The sequence below is a fragment of the Gouania willdenowi genome, chromosome 1 (assembly GCF_900634775.1).
Source record: "Gouania willdenowi chromosome 1, fGouWil2.1, whole genome shotgun sequence".
Classification (NCBI taxonomy): domain Eukaryota; kingdom Metazoa; phylum Chordata; class Actinopteri; order Blenniiformes; family Gobiesocidae; genus Gouania; species Gouania willdenowi.
In genome coordinates this window covers 24,553,761-24,573,621 of record NC_041044.1, presented here as the reverse complement: position 1 = coordinate 24,573,621, position 19,861 = coordinate 24,553,761, and the positions used below count along the sequence as shown (strand labels likewise).

The following is a 19,861-nucleotide window of genomic DNA, read 5'->3' as shown; positions in this document are numbered from 1 at the left end:
TGGTTTGACCTAATGTTGACTCTCTGGATGTTTATTTATTTAGAAGAAAGCTTGGTCTGAAATGCATCTGAACAAGGGGAACTTGTAGCCCAAATGATGGCAGCTAACAATTGATTTTTGACATGTCAACAGTTGTAATTATTTCCTTGCAAATAAAATGTTTTTTTATTATCAAGTTTGATTCATTGAACATTAATGATACATTAAGGTAAATATATTTACAGAACAAATAACTCTTGAACACAAATAACAGTGCTCTTTAAACAATGACAAATGCTTAATACTCTTAAACTGGCAACAATGGAAACGCTCGAGCTTAAAAGAGTCGTCTGGTTAAAAAGAGCCAACGTTAAAGTAGGCACAATTAACCAGTCCTACTCAAGTATCTTTCATTAGCTGTACGCAAACTACGTTACAATGTGAAAGCGCTCCATGTGTCCCTCACGATGGTTCACACACATTCCCTGTTCCTCCTTTCATCTGCTTTGACTGCAGCGACAGCAGCAGCTGATGCAGGTGGTCCGTGGCACTGCTGCAGGATGGCTCCTCACTGCCCAGGGACAGCATCCGCTGGTAGGTGGCCTGTGGGACCTCGCACAGGATCCTGAAAAGTCAGAATACAGTCCTGTCAGAGCTTAGGAGTGATGTTTGTGATTAGGGGTGGACTGGCCATCTGGCATATCGGTCATCGAGTGAGTGAGTGGAGACAGACCTGTTAACAGTTGGCCAAAAATGGGCAAATAACGAGGAACTAGGTGGTATGTAATGGCAAAGGGTAGAGCTGAGTAAAATCGATTTTTTATTTTTTTTGTTGCTCTATCCCCAGTCGTCTCACATTATAGTCTGGCATTAGCAAAGTCGACTACTGCATCTGCTCAAAGCCAGAATGCATTCAATTCAGTGCACACATGACAAACGAAGCTCATCTAGGCATGTAAGAAAAGAAAAAATCAATTCTGCAATGTATCGTAATATTTCACTGCGCGATTGTGGTATTAATGCAAAAATTGTCCAAATGGATTTTTTTTTAATCATGTTTTTTAATGAAAAACACATTGAATTCCACTAACATGCATAACACGTAAACTCACAGTCACTAGGTGTCGGTGAACTACATCAGACCTTGTTAAACTGCCTCACTCCTCAATTAATTTATTTTCATAAAACACATTGGGCACTTGTATGAAATGTGTGGTTACAAACTGATTCAGAATCTGATGTAGAAGCATTTCGAAAAATGTATTTTGACACTTTTATAAACATACCACTTGTTTTTGATATTTATACTTTAATTACAGTTAGTTACCGTTTACTTGTTCTCACAAATTAAAAAAAAAAAAAAGTATTTCATGCAATTTTATACTTCTAAAGGTGGAATTTGTAATTATTGATATCGCGATGTATTGTGTTTAGTACCGGGATACATCGTATCATGACATGCAAATCATGTATTGTATGGTCAGATTCATGGCAATGCACAGCACTAAAGCCAGCCCAATGTAAGTCAGAAGTTTGGAACATAAGTAAAATTTGAAAGATCAATACTGAATTTAAATCGAATCGTGATTAATCGATTCAAAACCTTAATCAAAATCTAATCGATTGAGGAAGTTGGTCGTGATACCCAGCTCTAGCAAAGGGTGGCTTAAATGGAACATTAGCGATATAAATCCAATGCATTATTGTTATTATAATTATTTATTGGGGAAAAGTATTTAGTATTTCTTAGGATAAAAAGTGACCAAAAAAAATTAAAGGACAAAAATTGGATAAAAATGTCAAAATGAACCTGCAAAAAATAGGAAAAAAAGAATATTTATTGGCAAAAGGTAGTTAAAGTGTCAGAAAATGTTGAAAGGGGGCAAAAATGGGACAAAGGAAATTAAAAAATGGCCAGAGGAAATATTAACTGGTTTTCTGGGGGAATAATTATTAAAGTTAAGACATAAAGAGCCACATGTTGAGAATCACTGACTTAATAACAGCTTCTACGTGGTGTCTGATAATGTAATGGCTGGTCTGGACACAAAATGCCAGGGCTGAATTATGGTCTGTTTGTGATGAATGTGCAGTTCACTTCCTACCAGTCGTATAAATTCTCTGGGCTGGGGTTTGGGTCCAGCTGCACCCACTGGCCGATGGACCACAGTCCTGCAGAGTTTCTGTCATACTCCGCTTGGCTGTTCCCCTCCACCTCTGGAAGCTCCATAGACAAGTCCTCGTAGCACAGGAAGTAGCTTTGAGGAGCACAAAAAATACGAGACGATGAGGGAAAAGTGCCTTGCTCTAGGACACAACAGCAATCACTAGTATAGAACGGGATTCAAACTGCCAACCCTTCAGTTATTGGAAAAGCAAAATAACGACTAGTAATGCTAAAATTGTCTACTAGTGAAACTACATTTTTATTGCTTGTACTACTACCAGGGTTGCGGTCAATCACATTTTTTCAATTACAATTAAGTCTTCAATTATTCATGTTCAATTACAACTCAATTATGATTACAATGACTGGCATTTTTTTCCCAATTATAAATAAAATTACAATAATTATTTTCTTCTGAATGTCAAATTCAATTAATTACAATTACCAAGGATGAAATAAATAAGCCCATAAAATGTAGCCTTCCTCTTGTGTTAGCTTCCTGTTAGCTTCTCTTATGATAACGGGTCAGTTTTGACCCATGTGTTAAATCAGCTGTAAAATACACTAAAGAATATTATCTATCATGCAATTTGTTTTTCATCTCTTGGTTACGTTGTTAGGCTTTCTAATCAATGAAAATAATGCTGTTAATATTTTTGGTGTGGGCGTCCTGGATTTAAAATATATATTTTAAATGTTAAAATGATCCTAAAGACAACTGACAGTTAAACTTGATATGAAACATATTTTAATAATTGTTAACTACGTACAGTATGTGTAAGCCATAGATATGTAACATGGTTCCCCAGGTTTGTGTTTAATTACATTGTAATTGACAGTTTTTATAGAATTGTCATGCCAATTACAGCTACAAAGTCAATTTTCTGAACTCAATTACAATTACCATTATAATTATGCAATTATAACTGACCCCAACCCTGACTACTACTAATACATTAAAAATATTGCTAGTAGTACTAGTAGACTGTAGTTTACTACTAAACCCAAAAGATGAATTAGTAATATTGGTAGACCTAATTCAAATTATAACCTAATCCAGCTCCCTGATTGGTTGTAATATTTCCAAAAGACAATGGCAAACCTGAATATGCTTTTTATTTTTATTAGCATATAAGGGTGCTTTCACACATATAGTCTGGTGGATGATTCAGGCGGTGAATCTACAACATTTTTGAATTTTAATTTGGTCCGGTCCGCTTTCACACATTCTATTTGCCAAGCGCACCAACTTTCTTCTTTTTTTTTTTTTTTTACATCTCACCCTCACAGTAAAATAATCTATTCTTCCCCACCCTTTCTATTTCCTACCTTGAGTCTCTCTTCCCTGCTCCCTTTCCCCTCCCCCTCCACCTAGGTGTAACACTGCTCTCCCTTTTTATATCCTCCCTATAATAAAAAGGTTTCTTACCCTTCCTTGGGGAGGGCTGGTGATGGTCACAAAATAAATCAATGTATTTTATTGCAATAACAAAACATGCATTGCTGTCTCATAATGATTGCACTTCTTGTAGTGTTGACAAGTAAAAAAAAAAAAATTTAAAAAAAAAGCTCACTAACTTTCACACAGGTGAAACGGTCGGTCACTGATTGGACAGAATACTTCAACCTCCAATGCCGTAACGATGTGCCGCTGCCCCGTCACTACTGACAATCCACGCAGAAAAGTCCACCCATCTTCAAACCCGCTAATTCCCGTTTATCAGGGTCGCGGGGGTCTGCCGGTGCCAATTTCCGGCTCTCATTGGGCGCTGGGTACACCCTGGACAGGGCGCCAGTCCATCGCAGGGCGACATAGACAGACAACCACTCTCTCATTCACTCCTATGGGCAATTTAGAGACTCCAATCAACCTTACAGTCATGTTTTTGGATTGTGGGAGGAAGCCGGAGTACCCGGAGGAAACCCACGCAGAACATGCAAATTCCACACAGAAAGGACCCAGGTGTCCACCCCAGGGCTTGAACCCAGGACCTTCTTGCTGTGAGGCGGACGTGCTAACCACTAAGCCACATTAACAATGACCCATAATCACACAATGCCACAACCTGCACTAATGCTCTACATAAACACAGATATATATGACGCTGCTGAGTCGCCATCTGAGCTTGTCTATATTTTAAATTAAATGAATGCTCAAACAGCTTTCCATACCAGAATCTTCTAACCAGGTCATGTTCACACGTCAAGCACCAGCAGCTGCAGTTTGTTTTTGCCAATTTTCAAACCAAAATCATAACTGGACAGAGCCACACTCTGACATCCAAACTATTACCACACAAGTAGTCCCAGAACCAGTGGAATTCATGTCTTGATTTCGAAACTAAAACCATTGAAGCTTTGATGGTGATGAAGAATGACAGTGACTGGTTACTGGTCAGCTAGAGAAAGCCTGTGCTGAAATGTTGGAAGTTTGAGACCAGCCTCAGGTTTCACATTGGACTCACTAGTCAGTAAAAATGAAGGTTTCTGCTTCTCCCTCCACAAGTTGTTCCCTCTGAGGCTTCTTACGTCGGTCGTCCACATTCCAGCGCATGCGCTTGTACAACCCAGTGTCAGCATGAGCAATGTAGGGGACCAGTTTACAGTACCGGAAAGCAGTGACCGTCTGGGGGCCCAGCTGACAGCTGCCAATGCAGAAATATGGTGTACTGCAAAAGCAAAGAGTGCAAAATACTGTTAGACTAAAGGTAGCAACAGCACCGTGTCATGTATCAAAGGATGCCCAAGAAGCTGCTCAATGCCTTCCAAAGGTCAACACACGTTATAACTGACTGCAGGCCACAAAGAAAAGGAATTGATGAAACAATAAAGTAAAAGATTTGAAAACTAATAAAAACCAGAGCAGAGACCTCCACCAAGCTACACATATCCTCTTTGCCAGATATTGACAGTTATCTGGATGATTCATGATACCATGATTTATTTTTTACCACTGTAATATGTGTAAATCTGATCCTTATTTTAACAGTATTTTACTTAATTATACACGTAATTAACATTTATTTTCTTTGTTATGTCTTTGTTAAATGTTTTATTCTTTTATTTGTGATTTTATTTTTTTTCTTAAGTGGCTGTAACAAAAGCAATTTTCCCCTGGGATTAATAAAATAATTCTGATTCAGAATAATGACCAACCTGAGCATTAATACAGGAAAGAACACAGGCTTTTGTCTTTGTAGTCCTTTTGTGTGGGTTTTCTTGGTGTTTTTAGACAATTTGTGTGTTTTTTAATTCATTTTTTTTCTATTTTCTTGTCAATATGGCAAATTTGTGTTGCCTTTTTGTGTGTTTTTCAAGTCATTATGCGTTTTTGTGATATTTTTTGTGATTGTTGTCTTTTTGTGTATTTTTTTTGTCATTTTGTGCAATTTCATTGGCATTTTGTGTGTTTTAATGGCGTTTTGTACATGTTGTGTTTTAAGTGGTTGTTTAGTGTGTCTTTGTTGCCATACTGTGTACTTTGGTTGACATTTTCTGCATTTTGCTGTTGTTTTCTATGTTTCTGGATTTTTGTGCTATGTTGGGCTTCATAAAACTTCCAACTTCACGAATTACAATTTTCTTTTTGCAGGGCCACATAATTAATCCAAGGACCACATGTGGCCCTCGGGCCGCCAGTTGCCTATGTCTGCTTTAAAGGCTCAAAGTCACCAGCAGGAGGTGCTGTAGAACCAGCTTAAAGATCTGAACATAGAGAATCATTGATTTTGACCAAGAATCACTTTATTAACTCGAATCCCCTCCAAAATCTAATCACTTGCTCTTTATTCCGTTTGGGATATTTCCTGTTTTTTAGCTCGACTTTTCAGAGACAAAAACAAACAAACGCAGACAATGGTGGAGGTAATACGAGAATAGATCAAAAATAATATTGCCCATTCATCAGCAGTCTATTAAATGTCACATGATGTGAGTTTTACTTTAAACGTAAGAGGCATATTATGGACAATATTAAATGGTGTAATTAGAAATAAAAATAATGATAACCGATAATTACCCACCATACTTTATGGAAAACAACATTATGATTAAGGATAAGGAGGAGATAGTAAATAGATTATTGTATTGGACCAAAACTCGCAGGAGAAATAAAGGTAGAAAAGATGTCAATAGATGCAGCAGATTACGTCAACTCAAACCCCAAATCAATGTTTCTGAAACCAGTAGAAAGAGAAATCTGTGACATAGTCAAAGGTTTTAAGAACAAAACAAGCAAAGACGTCGACGATATAGACATGAAAACTTTAAAGTGTGTGATTGCACCATTCATATATCTATTTAACTCTATTGAAACTGGAGTGTTTCCTCATCTGATGAAAATTGCAAAAGTCGTTCCTATTCACAAACCACAACAAATCTCAATATTACCACAGTTCTCTAAAAATTTTAGAAAAAAATATTTATAAATAGATGTGATAGTTTTGTATAAAAAAATAATTATGAACAGATAGGAATGATCGATCAACAGCACAAGCACTAATAGATTTAATTGAAGAAATAACCGATAGTATTGATAAAAATGAATATACAGTTGGAGTGTTCTTAGATCTTAAGCAGTTTGATACAGTTGACCACAGTTTTGTGTGTGATATTATCTAAACCAACGATTCTCAACTGGTGGGTTGGGACCCATAAGTCGGTCGTGGACCTGTACTGTGTGGGTCGCAGACAGCTGGTCAAAAATAAATAAATACTTATTTCTCTCATGTTTGGACTTGTCTTTTATTTTGAAAGAAGCTTTTCTTTTGACAGGCATGTTGCACAGGAAAATATATAGATTTATGTTTTAAAAAAGATTATATTTGTGTGTTTTCAACAGCTATTTTTGAATTTGGCTGGTTGAATTAAAAAAAAAAAAAAAGTGGGTCAAGATTTAATGACCGTGTCAAAATGTGGGTCCCAGAGTGAGACCCCCTGATCTAGAGAACCTTGTTTTGTTTCGTTATGATGGGGTAGGTCGTATGTATGAGCTTTGCTTCAACCTACACACTTTCGGCTAAAGAATTACACAAATGACTGCAGAAATAAAACTCAAACTTAAAAGATGAATTGCAAACACAAAGGTGTGGCTGTTTATACCTGTAAAGATCACTTTCGTCCATGGAGAGAATGTTGTACGTAGCGCAGATCGACAGGAGCTGCTCAAACCTGCCACACAGCTGCTGAGAAAAGTCCAACATCTGCAACACAATCACACAACAGAAGGTGTTGGTTCTCTATGGTACACAGAGAAAAATAGTATAAATACAACATCTGACAAAGTTCAGTTCTCAGAACGTCAATAAATCAGGATTTCCAGCCAAGTGCACTCTGTATGAATGTGACTTTAGCTGCGTAGCTCGCCTTGTTTTGTCATGGTAACAGTTAGCAATTATGACCAGTTTAACCCCACACTATGCAGACATGGCTTTGGACAGCATTACCACTAAAGACCATCATAAACATCCTGGCTCTATTCAGACTTGTCTCACACACACACACACACACGCAGACAAAATTCCGATTTTTTTTTTCTCCCTCAATTTATTTTTTATTGATTTTATTCAATTATAGATTACTGTAGATATTATGTTGAAGGTTAAAAAGTATGTAACCAGTTGGTCAGTTTTTCTCATACCTACTGTTGCTGACTATTGTTCTCTGTTTGACTAACATCACCTGATCAAGCCTTTTCTAACATTCCACACTACTAAAAAAGTAATTATTAATTCTTTATTAACGAAGGGGGAAAAAAAAAGTATGTATGATTTATGCTGATATCGGATCAATATCGGTATTGGCTGATATGCAAGGCTGCAATATCGGTATAATATCGTAAATGAAAAAGTTGTATCGGGACATCCCTAATTTAAACCTAAGTCAAAATTCAAGGTGTCATTTACATACGTGCTGAATTTCAGCTTTAATTTGAGTTATCAGATTGAGATTTTGATATGTTCTTTATTGCATGTCAGTGAGAATAAAACTATAGCGAACTGTGTCACATTTTGGTATTTGGCCATGTTCGTTTTTGGACTTCGCCTTTTGATGCATCATCAATCACATAGAAAACCTGTCCTACTGTCGAGACAATATTTGCTGATTTTTTTCCACATACCTAGAACCAGTCTGATAATACCCAATACCTGTTAATGCATTTAGTATTTTTATTTTACCGCTTTATTTCTAACAGTTCAAGATAAAAACGGATAAATAATAATAATAATAGAAAAAAAAAAAAACTTTACAAGGATCAACAATGGAACAACATAAATTGTCTCATGGAAACAAACCTGTTTGTTTTAAGCATTAGGGCAGTGTTTTTCAACCTTGGGGTCGGGACCCTTTGTCGCCTGGAATTAAAATAGGGTCACCTGAAATGTCTAGTAATTGGTAAAAAAAAAAGAAAGAAAGAAAAAAAAAAACTTAGGTAAAAATGGATTAAAATGATCTTTTAAACGCAGCCTAAAGACTTTTTACAAAGGCCTTTTTTTAATGCCTCATTGTTTTTGATTTTATACTGTTTTACTAGTCATATTTATTGTAGGTCTTAGGCTTTCTTTGTAGCACTTTGAGACTTATTCTATGTAAAGTGCAATACAAATAAAATGTATTATTATTATTATTATGTTTTTGAATTTTTGTAATTATTATTATTTTTCAAACACATCACAAACAAATACACATAACTGTCCTGTACTTCAGTGATTCTCAAGTGGGGTACGCGATGATACTACAGGGGGTACTTGATAGAGAGAGTGAGTGGAAAATTAACCAATGTAAGCATTTCAAATATGGAGTTTCATAATGCTCATTTTAGTTAAAAATGATCATAATAATGATGATGGAAATGTTCTTGATTAGAACAGGAGCTTAAAATACAAGGGTCCGTCTTGGTCCCACACCAGGTTGGAGATGACCGGAAATGATAAAAACTGTAGAAATAAATCTATTCAGGAGACAATAAATACGGTTTCATTCCACTTATTTACAAAAATAGCATTCTGAGCAAAATGTGGTAGTCAGACAAAGGGGGTACATGGATTCAGAAACAAGAGAAAGGGGGTACTTGAGCCTAAAAAGTTTGACAACCACTGCATAGTAAACTTAAACTTTCTCACTTTGTGCACTAACCCTGGCTACTCTGTGTTTGTAACACACTTTAATAAAAATGATCAAAAACTAATTCTAGATAAAAAAATAAATAAATACATGTCTCTGGGTTCGCCAGACTTTTGTGATATCAAAATGGGGTCACGACCCAAAAAAGGTTGGGAACCTCTGCATTAGAGCAATGTTGGTACCACATAATAAAACTGTACCATAGGATAAGCTTGTGTATGGATGCCTGTTTACGTCACTGAGAAAATACATCACTAGGACAAGTCAATTATGAGAAAGAAAATCATAATTATGAGTTAGTAAATTCATAATTATGATACAGAAAGTCATAATTACGTGAAAGAAAGTCATAATTATGAGAAAATTATCTCTAATGTGAATTTGGAAAGAAACATTCAAAATTGACTATTATTTTCTACACTATGTACCATGTGTTGAATTCTATGGACTGAATAAACAGCCCAAATATGTTTTGAATGAATTATTATTCAAAGTGTAATTAACAAACAGAGGACAAGCAGTATTTTTCATATGTAGCACCAACCTTGTTTGTTTATTTATGATTTATTTCTCTACATTCTGCTTTTCTTCATGTATATCCTCTATATTCTGTATTTATACATTATTTCAACCCTGTTTGCTGCTTTTCTTTTATTTCCCTGTAATGACGGAGCCTTCCCAAGGGATTAATAAAGTCTATCTAATCTAATCTAATCCAAAAATGGTAATAGTGTTGGTACACTGCTGCAAATACTCAGTTTGTATCTCATAATTATGACTATACGAACTCATAATTATGACTTGCTGTGGTGATGTGATTTTTTTTTTGTGTGTGTGTGTGTGTGTGTGTGTGTGGGGCGTAAAACGGGTTTCCTTACTTGTGGCCCTGATGTGGATAAGCAGGTATAGATTGTGGGCAGGTGAATGAAATGAGTGGAGTTACCTTAAAGCAAAGACGTATAGGCATATACTGGCACTCTGTGCTTCTTGCTGAGCTCTCCAACACGTTAAAAAATGGCTGAGAGGTTCGAATTAACTTCAGCAAATCAGCAGCAATGTCTTCTTCATCCAGCCGACTGAAGCCTCCACTGTGACACACACACACACACAATAAACACACACAATACACTCACAATAAACACACACAATACACTCACAATAAACACAAAGTCAGGACAGGGTGGTGGTGACCAGGGTTGGGGTCAATTATAATTGTAATCCTGTATCAGGTAATTGATTACAAATATGGCATAATTATAATTGTAAGAACAAAAAAATCTGTTGTTGTAATCATAATAAAATTTTAATTGATTTTGTAATTGTAATTGTAATTGTCAAAAATTCTATAAAAATTGTCAATTGTAATTTAACACAAAATTAAGGAACCATGTTACAGTTCTATATGTACAGTTCTACACATACAGTATGTAGTGAACAATTATTATCAAGCTTTCCCACATATTACCATTAAAAAACAATTATTAAAACTTTTATTTTTATTGATTAGGAAGCCTAACAAGGTAACCAATAGATGGGAAAGAAATTAGATGATGGATATTTGTGTTTAGTGCATTTACAGCTGATTTAGGACCCGTTATCATAAGAGATGCTAACAGAAAGCTAATACAAGAGGAATGTTAATTTTTAGGCTGTGGCTATTCATACGGAAACGCATGCGCCCTCATTGGCCAGTTTAGGTGACGTGATAGGTGCACCACGTGACTTCAAGTTCCGTCAGTTTTATTTTAACTCATGTTTATTTTTAGCTACCCAGCTAACCCTTTTATTTTAGCCTAACCCACGAAATACCCTAAAAAAAAATTCGTATATGTATTTTTAAAGGTGGAATTTGTCGTGTTAAATATGTTGAAATGAAAAAAATATATATGAAAAAAATGGGATTCGAACCCACGTTAGCGAAAAAAAGGATCTACGTTTCCGTATCAATAGACACTTTGTATTTTTAATAGGTGATTTATTTCAGGCTCAGTAGTTGTGATTAATTGTAATTGAATTTAATTAATTGTAATTGACTTTCTGAGGACAAAAAATAAAATGCTCGCAAGTGTAACTGTAACTGAACGTGGGTAATTAAATTGACTCCAGCCCTGGTGATGGGTAAGCAGCAGTGATGGAGGTCACCTTTTGCCCAGTCTTTCGTGGAGGTCGTCGGCCTTGGAGAGCAGGAGCTGCAGGTGCTGCTGGAGGATGTTGACCCTCCACTCCTGCTGCTGCATCTGAAGGCAGCCGCAGTCCGGGTCCGAACAGGCGGAAACATGGGACACGTCTAGCGACATGGACAGGCTGTCCTCCACCGCTGAGACACAGAGGGAGAACTGGGGGAAGTTGGTCGTTTTCTTCCGTTACACACACACACACACACACCATGAACACTGAGCATGGCTACACTACAGTGAGCTTAAAGTAGAGTTTGAGAGGGAAAATGATGAAGGAGAACAGGTGAGACCTCTGCTCGAACTCTCTAGTCTTCCTGCTTCATCCGTCTGCAGCTCTCTGACCCACGGCTCCACAGGGGCAGGTGCTGGTGCTGGTTCTGGTTCTGGGCCTGGGGCTGGGCCTGGGCCTGGGCCTGAGCCTGAGCCTGAGCCTGGGGCTGGGCCTGGGCCTGAGCCTGAGCTCTGCCGGTGCTTCATTGCGCTGTGGGCCGCAAACAGACCGCCATCACAACACTAACAGACATTCATCGAGTTATTGTGGATGACAAAAGGCCAACTTTATCCACCAATACACCGCCACACTGATACTCAATATAATATCTGATAAAAAATGTCTTCCAAGGGGATGATAAAATGTGTTTGAGCAACATTTCTGAGTGAATATCAGATGTTAAGTACCTCTGTGGTAACCGCCCGTGGTGCTTCCTCCTCGGCCTGCTGTCAAAGGTCACAGGTCCTAAAGCCGACCTCTGTTTAGTTTGACCAAATACACAATCTATACAAATACGTTTTGTAGTGTATTAAATGCCAAAAAGTCATTTATATCCTTAAAGAAAACATTAAAAGTGTTTTTTTGTTTGTTTGTTTTTTTTCTTTCTTCTCAACCTAAATGTAATTTTTGGTTCCTGTTATGAACATTGTATTTTGATTGGATTTAGTTTATACATAATATTTTCTCAACTAATTATTTCACTTTTACTTCTTCATTTTTCTCAACCTAATTGTATGTGTTTCGTTATTGTAGCTCAAAGTCCAAATCAGCTTTACTGTCAATCCACACAGCATGTACATTACATACAGAGGATTTTGTTTATTTGGTAATTAAAAAATAAAATAAAGATAAGAAATAAAATAGTGTAAATATATTTACAGAATCAACAAGTACAACTGAAGTAAAGGAGAATGCTGAGGGTTATCTATAGGCTGTTTTTAGTAGCAGAACTAAAAGTGTGGTTAAAAAAAAACTCGGCTACAGTGTGAATATATAATTATAGGACCATGTAACGCACATTGAAGCAAATAAAAACAAAACATTAACATCAGAGTCAGAAATATTTTAATAATGCCTTAATCACTTTTGTTCCAGTGGATCCAAGTAGATATTATAACAACGTTAAAAGAAACTCTAACAAAAGATAAATACATGATTAAAAAGTGAAGTGGAAAAATTAAAAGTAAACAGAGACCAAAGCAATGATTTTATTAACTCTAGAAAAGGGATTCATTATTAAATAGGGATTAAATACTAGAACAAATATGCATACAAATGTAATAGAAATGCACAAAAATATACAAATATAATCAGATGTCAACAAAGAAAATCAAATGAAGCTGTTGTAAAGTGAGGAGTTGTAAAGTTTGATGGCAGGAATGAGGAATGATTTCCTGTGGTGTTCTGCTGAGCACCGTGTTCCAAACTGTAAAACTATTATGAACAAATGTCTTCTACTTTTGCCGTCATATTGTTCTTAGTTTAAAATTATTTGAGGAAATCCTGTCGAATCTTGGACCTCGAAATCTGCACCAAGCAGGAACTTGACTCATATTTAATAGGGGTGTCCCGAACCGATATTGATATCGGATATCGGTCCGATGTCAGCCAGAATACGAATATCGGATTTTATCGGACTGCATCTAAAATCTCAGATATAATATATATATTGATTTTTTGGATTTATTTTTTTCAATATCTTCTATTTTGATTCAATCATAGAATATTCATATTCCCAAAGGTTAATTATATGTAATCCATTGGTTTACAATGAATGGGTTTGTTTTTTAATAATGAAGCCTTTTCTAACATTCCACACTATAAAATAAGTATTTTATCAGAGCGCTTATATCGGTGATTTTAGATGCAGTCCGATTAAATCCGATATTTGTTTTCTGGCTAATATCGGACCGATATCCGATATCAATATCCTGGAGATTATGAGCTCCTTTCCACCATGTGTTTTAAAAGCCATCATGCTTTTCACCACTTACTTCTCAGTGATGAGCGATAAATAAACAACTGCATTATCATTTCAAAAAAAGTGTTTAAAGTTCCACTGGACGAACAATGAACATTTTCCATCAATGTTATAAATAGTATCTGTAACTTATGAAATGTCCACTGGGGGTCGCACTGGATGTAACAATAACTTACAGTCTGTTTTTATTATTTGATTACTGATAGAATCCACTTGATGGATTCAGTAATTTTATCAGGAATATCCATTGAAATAAAATAAGTACAACTGGATTATAATCAGACCATATTAAATTAACTATAAGAAAATGATTGATTATTTGAAGGTATAGGCCTATATTTGTAATCTACAATCATTCATCATTAATCATCCTTAATACTGAGAGCCAGACTCTCCCAGATGGTCTTAACTTTGACTCTGGAGTGGTTCCATTGGGTTGTAGAAGCAGATGGTTTTGATATTAAATTAGCCTCTCCTCAAACTCTCCTCAAAACCAAAATGACAAGGACCACAAACAAGAGATTGCATGGGCTTGTGGCTATTTAAAACCCAAGAAGAGTAGGGATTCATACAATCGTCATCAGTTTTCACTGTGGCCACACCGTATATACTGTAGCACACATGTCAAACTCAGAGTCCACAGGGAAAACCTGGCCCATCATAGCATGATCTTGCACAGAGAAAAAAATAACATTTATTATTGTATACTACATTAAACATACAGCCCTGTTACAAATGTCATTGATGCATATTCTTTGTTCACTTAAAGGATTAATACATGTTGTAAAACTGATACTTTAATGCACAATATTGTTACCTCTGTCAAGAAGGTAATATTTTCACCGGCGTTTGTTTTCGTTTGTTTTTTTATAGCATGATTACGTCAAAAGTTGGATTTTTGTTTTACCCCCCAAAATTTTCTCTTTTTTTTTTTGCTTAGGCACATTAAATGTGCAATCATATACCTTATAACAGTAATAATAAAGTTAATTGAGTGCAAAGAAAAAATATTATTCAATTGTTTTCCTCAATGTAGAACCAGACTGTTCTCACAGCCCCCTGTCATGATGCCACATGCCCCCCAGTTTGGTAACTACTGGTTTCAGCTTTTAGTGGTATTTGGTAAAGGTGGGACGATGTCGTGTGATAAAATATTACACAAACGATATTATTATGGTTTATTTACATTGCCATGCACAATTTATCTATATAGAATTTGGCTGTAACGATAATATTATTTACCAGAGTTTTTTCTTTTTATTTATTTAATTTTTTCCGTGAAAATTCCAACCTGTATAGTTCGAACAGTTGTGCGTTCAAAAAACGCGTGCTCTGTTGTCTCTAATATTGACTTCACAAAGGTGACATTCATCTACATCAATCTATCTTATCATCTCATGAACTCAGTGTATCGTCCCACCCCTAATATTTGGTCTTGTTGAACAGTTGGTTGATTGAAAAAAGTGTCATCTTCCCAACCGTTGGAAACCACGTGACGTCGCGCGCCCCCGCTAGCCAGTCTGGACCAATCATCAGCCGCCTACCAGGAGCGCGCGCGTGTGTGTGTGTGTCTGAGTGTGTGTGTGTCTGTGCTGGTTAGTGTGTGTGCTGGTTAGTGTCCTCCATCCCGTCGTCCAAAAACAAAGAAAAATCGCCTTTTGTGTGAGCGGCTCTGACTCAGTCCAGGGCACGGTCAGCAGGCGGACGGCAGTCTTTGTCCCCGGGTGGAGACAGAGTTTGAGCGGCTTGCGGAGGACTGACAGGCGGTTTCTGTGAGACATGTGATAGACGGAGGTGAGGCGTGCTCGTGTTTCACGGATGTTACCACCGGGAAGGAGACGGCTTTGCTCGGCTGGACGCTGGATTTGAGCCCCGCTGCTTCCCTCTGGATATGACGGTCTAGTCCTGCTGCTGCTGGTGGTGGTTTTTACGTTTCTTCCTTTAATGAATGGCTGACAGTGGAACAGGAGGTGAACAATGACCACGGAGCTCTGTGCTTCAGCAGTGGATGTTCGGGCGCTGCCTTTTTTGACTGACTTTACCTTTTAAAGTCAGTCAAAACGTTAGCCTTTATTATTTGATCAATTGTGACCACACGGAGACACGGTGAAGGTTGGCCCAGGCGTGGCCACCATTGCGGATTTACCCCCTGACTGGTCGCCTTTGTGACAATTAACTGCTCTCATTGAAAAGTTAGGAGAGAGAGAGCCAACCAGGCCTCTGCGGATCACCGGCTTTGTAGTGTTGGATCTGAGAGAGACAGTAGAAAGCACGTTTTCTGACAGAGCAACAGGGGCTGCAGCCATGGCCAACGACTCGGTCCAAGTAAGTTACTGCAGCTGCATGCTTTGGAAGATACATGTCCCCATAACTTCTGCTCTTTTTAGTCATATTTTTTCAAATGTTTTGTCATTCAAAATGGCTCAAATATTTGATTTGCGTCAAATATGTCAACTCTTGCCATTGCAAATGCATCTATACATGTATTCTGTTGTTTCCCCATTCATTCCTTTTTTGCTTCCTATTGGTCAAAGTCACATTTTAGTTTCTCTTTTACTTCTGTTAGTTTATGGCAATCTTTTTCAATCTTAACCCCCCCCCCCCAAACACACACACACACACACACACACACACACACACACACACACACAAAGTGTTTGGTTTGTTGGAGGGATAGAAGTATTGCTCAAGTGTTAAATCCAAAGCACTGCATGCTTAACAGGCTTAATCTCTGTATGCATGCATGTAAAATAAATGTGCGAATAGGGGTGCCCCAATAAGACATATTCGCTTCCGATACGATACAGATATTGCAACCTTAGTTGCCGTACATATTGGCCAATACCAATAATATTTTGATGCTGTATCAGCACATATTATATATACTTTGATTACTTATTGTATAGTGTGGAATGTTAGAAAGGCTTTAACAAGGGATTTTACTCTAAGAACAATAGTCAGCAACAGTAGGTATGAGAAACATTGACCCATTTATTAGTGCTGTAGCCAGCTCTGGAATGGAATGCTCATATCCGAGATTTTAGATAAAGACCGATATAATCTGATACTTTGTTGTTGTAGCTAATATTGGACCTATTTCAATATTGGATCAGGACAACCCTATGTGTAAACACATGTCCTTAGTACATAGACGTTTACAGTAATTATGATTAGGGGTGTCCGATATCGATATTGGTCTAATATTAGCCTGATTTCAGGTTTTTTTTTTTTTCCCAATTCCTTTTTTATTTATTTTATTCAGTTGTAGAATACTGTAGATATTATGTAACTAATTAGTTAATAATAAATGGGTCAGTTTTTCTCATACCTACTGTTGTTGACTATTGTTCTTTGTTTGAGTAACATCACTTGACCAAGCCTTTTCTAACATTCCACACTACAAAATAAGCAATGATTGTTTTTTATTAAAAAAAAGAGAGGGGAAAAAAGTATGTATGAATCATACTGATATCGGATCAATATCGGTATCCGCCGATACGCAAGGCTGCAATATCGGTATCCTATCGGAAATGAAAAAGTTGTATTGGGACATTCCTAATTGTGACAATGACATAAATGAAGAAGTGTTGCATTTAATCAATGTCTACAGAAGCAGCTCAGAAAAACAAGGTGTGGTGGGTCTGTACTAGCAAGGAAAGGTTTCTGCTACTACACAATGGATGGTTGACTAGACAAGGTAGACATGGAAGTCGGCATTTTAAAGCGTTCCAAGTGCAGCACATCAAGACATCTTAAAAGCATTGCTGACCAGGATAGTATTTAGAATAAAGGCAATATTGATTGTGTATATAATTATTCAGAATTGCAATTTTTATTTCAGCAACAAGGCATTCAGCATGATTTGTGTAAGCTATTGACAACATAACAAGGCACTAAAACAATTTAAAAAAGGAATAGTAATACAAATACAGCCTGTACTGCCCGGTGGACATTTATGCACTTCACAATTTGATTTGATTATGATTCGATTATGAATTGATGATTTCTCCCAGCCCTACTGCCTAATTCTAGGCTTGTGCAGGCATCTATAGGGTAAGATGGTGATTTTTTAACATTTGTTTTCAATTTCCTTTCTGCTGACGTCTGCTGTCGCCAACCACTCAGTGGGATTGGAATCAGATAGTTTGTCTTTTGTTAATAATGGATGATGATCTACTTTCTGGCTTTACCCAGGGCTCAAGCAGCACCTTTCATCCATGTGCTGACTTCCACTGTATTCTGCTGCAATGTTTTTCAGACTACCTGTTGCTTTATGTTTGTGTGTACAGTCATTTACACACAGGCACAATAGTGGTGTTTGGTTGTGAAACAAAGAGGTGATCAGTAAATAGAAGTTTTACTAAAACTAATGGAAAGAGTAGTTTAACAAACTTGAAAAGAAAAAGAACTAACTTTCTAATCTGATTTATTTTCCAAAGGTTAGGTTTTCACTTTACAAAATGAAATTCACACAAAATAATCAAATGCTAAATTAAACAAGTGCATCTTCTGCAGTTTATTAGTTGAAGACTATTTTTCTTTTTCTTCCTGTATGCTTGTGCAGTTATTGGTTTGCCTTTCTCGTATTTATCTTCCCTCCTATCACAGACTGAAAATGTGTCAAAGGGTAACTATAGTGAAATTTAGTTGCAAACTCTGTCAAAACGTCATATATACTGTAATACTACAGGTGTCGTCTGGTTTATATCTTTGAAAGTTCTTGTAGCAGTCAGGAGGAGAATAACCGTGACAGTGGCTAGCTGCCATTATGCCCCAAGTTGTAGATGGGTGTAGACAATTTTGTATACCCAAGCAGTTTAAAAATGGAGAACTGATGGTATTTGTGTGCTGTTCTTTCAATGTTTCCATATTGGATAAGTGTGTCATCTGTTTTAGCATGAGCACGTCATTACCCTTGCATCTGTCAGTATTTAAACAGCCGGAAGCTAGACTTTAATCATGTGGCTCAAGTTGAGAATGCTGTGTTTTTTGGTGGGTATGCCCCTTAAATCAAGTTTCGTTCCAGTGTTTGATGTTGTGTGCTTTGATGTTGAGGACTTGTGTTACTTTCTGCCAAAAGCCCAGATATGAAAAATGAAACTGAAGACTTTTGTCTAAATGTAGTGTCCAAGTTTCATAAACCAGTCTGGCAGGTAGAGCACTGATTGGAAGTGATGATGTAAGCATTTCCATCCTTTGCCTAAGGGAGCATGTCTGTTCAAAACAAAGTCCGAATGACTCAATTGCTGTGAGAAAATGAAGACGTGCTAATATTGTTAAAAAAGAACATATCCTTGTCTTTAATCTGGGCTGTGTAGACTGTTCTAGTTTGATGTATTCAAAGTTCATGCTCTGATAAGAATTTTTTTTTCCCGAAATGTCATGATGACGTCATTTGGTTTTAATTTTAGTTGTCTGTCTCTTTAAATAGGAATAATTGGTCTTATTTATGTTTGTTTTATTTTTACTCGAGTTGAAAAGGTCATATATGCAAGTATGCCCAGAGTTAGTCAAATAAAAGGGTGGTTATTTTTCAGACTGCAATTTTTTTTTGCTCTTTTTCCTTTTCCAAAAATGTCGACCTATATTGTTGTTCTGAGCACAGTTTCATATATCCTCTTGTCCCGTTAACTATCAATATCGTCCCGATGTGTGTCCCAAAATGCCATTATATTTTAGGGCACATTCACACCTGCCCTCTTTAGCTTTCTTTAACTGTGCCAGGGTTTGATTCCCTAGAAAGTCTGAGTTGTTTTTTTGGGTGTGAAGACACAGCTGAACTCTGGCATGGAACAGACATAGGAAGGAAAACAAATGTCATATAGAGTGCGTGGCATTGTGAAACTTGTAGATATTGCGTGAGATGATCATATTTTGCGTTTCAATGAGCCTGGTTGTGTTTTTCTTTTTCCTCCCTGAGAAGCGCGCTACTTGAACAGCACCCCAAACACACATCTCATGTAACTGCCTCAGATTTTCTGGACAGTTTGAAGAGATTCCAAAAATGCTGTTGTTTTGCCTGCACAAGCAGAGATTAGGAGTTAACTGAGAGGGGAGATGAGTCTAGTGAGGTTTGCACACCAATGTAGACCAGACTTCAAACTTTTTCAAGTGACCTCTCTTCAGGATATTTATTAGATTTCATCCAGCTTTCTCTGGAGTCG

General features: G+C 37.0%; 2 protein-coding genes across 2 annotated transcripts in view; one reads left to right on the top strand and one right to left on the bottom strand.

Annotated features, from left to right (window-relative positions):
• Window positions 1–441: 441 nt before the first annotated feature.
• Window positions 442–12,165, bottom strand: c1h19orf67 (chromosome 1 C19orf67 homolog). The gene is made up of 8 exons (XM_028456530.1): window positions 12,124–12,165; window positions 11,736–11,926; window positions 11,411–11,585; window positions 10,212–10,356; window positions 7,247–7,347; window positions 4,612–4,815; window positions 2,085–2,237; window positions 442–604 (listed from the first exon to the last, which is right to left on the bottom strand). The coding sequence occupies exons 2-8, from the start codon at window positions 11,920–11,922 to the stop codon at window positions 442–444; spliced, it is 1,128 nt and encodes a 375-aa protein (XP_028312331.1). The 5' UTR covers window positions 11,923–11,926; window positions 12,124–12,165.
• A 3,081-nt stretch (window positions 12,166–15,246) lies between these two features.
• pkn1a (protein kinase N1a) overlaps window positions 15,247–19,861 on the top strand; it is a 43,052-nt gene continuing 38,437 nt past the window's right edge. The window contains exon 1 of the mRNA XM_028455981.1: window positions 15,247–16,022. Coding sequence (XP_028311782.1) covers window positions 16,002–16,022 — 21 coding nt within the window. The 5' untranslated portion in view covers window positions 15,247–16,001. The remainder of the gene's footprint in view (window positions 16,023–19,861) is intronic.

Excerpts from the sequence above, each read along its gene's own strand:
- c1h19orf67 (XM_028456530.1), bottom strand. The coding sequence starts at position 11,922 with ATGAAGCACCGGCAGAGCTCAGGCTCAGGCCCAGGCCCAGCCCCAGGC. Across the intron at positions 7,348-10,211 it reads CTATACGTCTTTGCTTTAAG|ATGTTGGACTTTTCTCAGCA; the intron begins GTAACTCCACTC and ends ATTGTGTTGCAG. Across the intron at positions 2,238-4,611 it reads ACCTTCATTTTTACTGACTA|CTACTTCCTGTGCTACGAGG; the intron begins GTGAGTCCAATG and ends TGCTCCTCAAAG.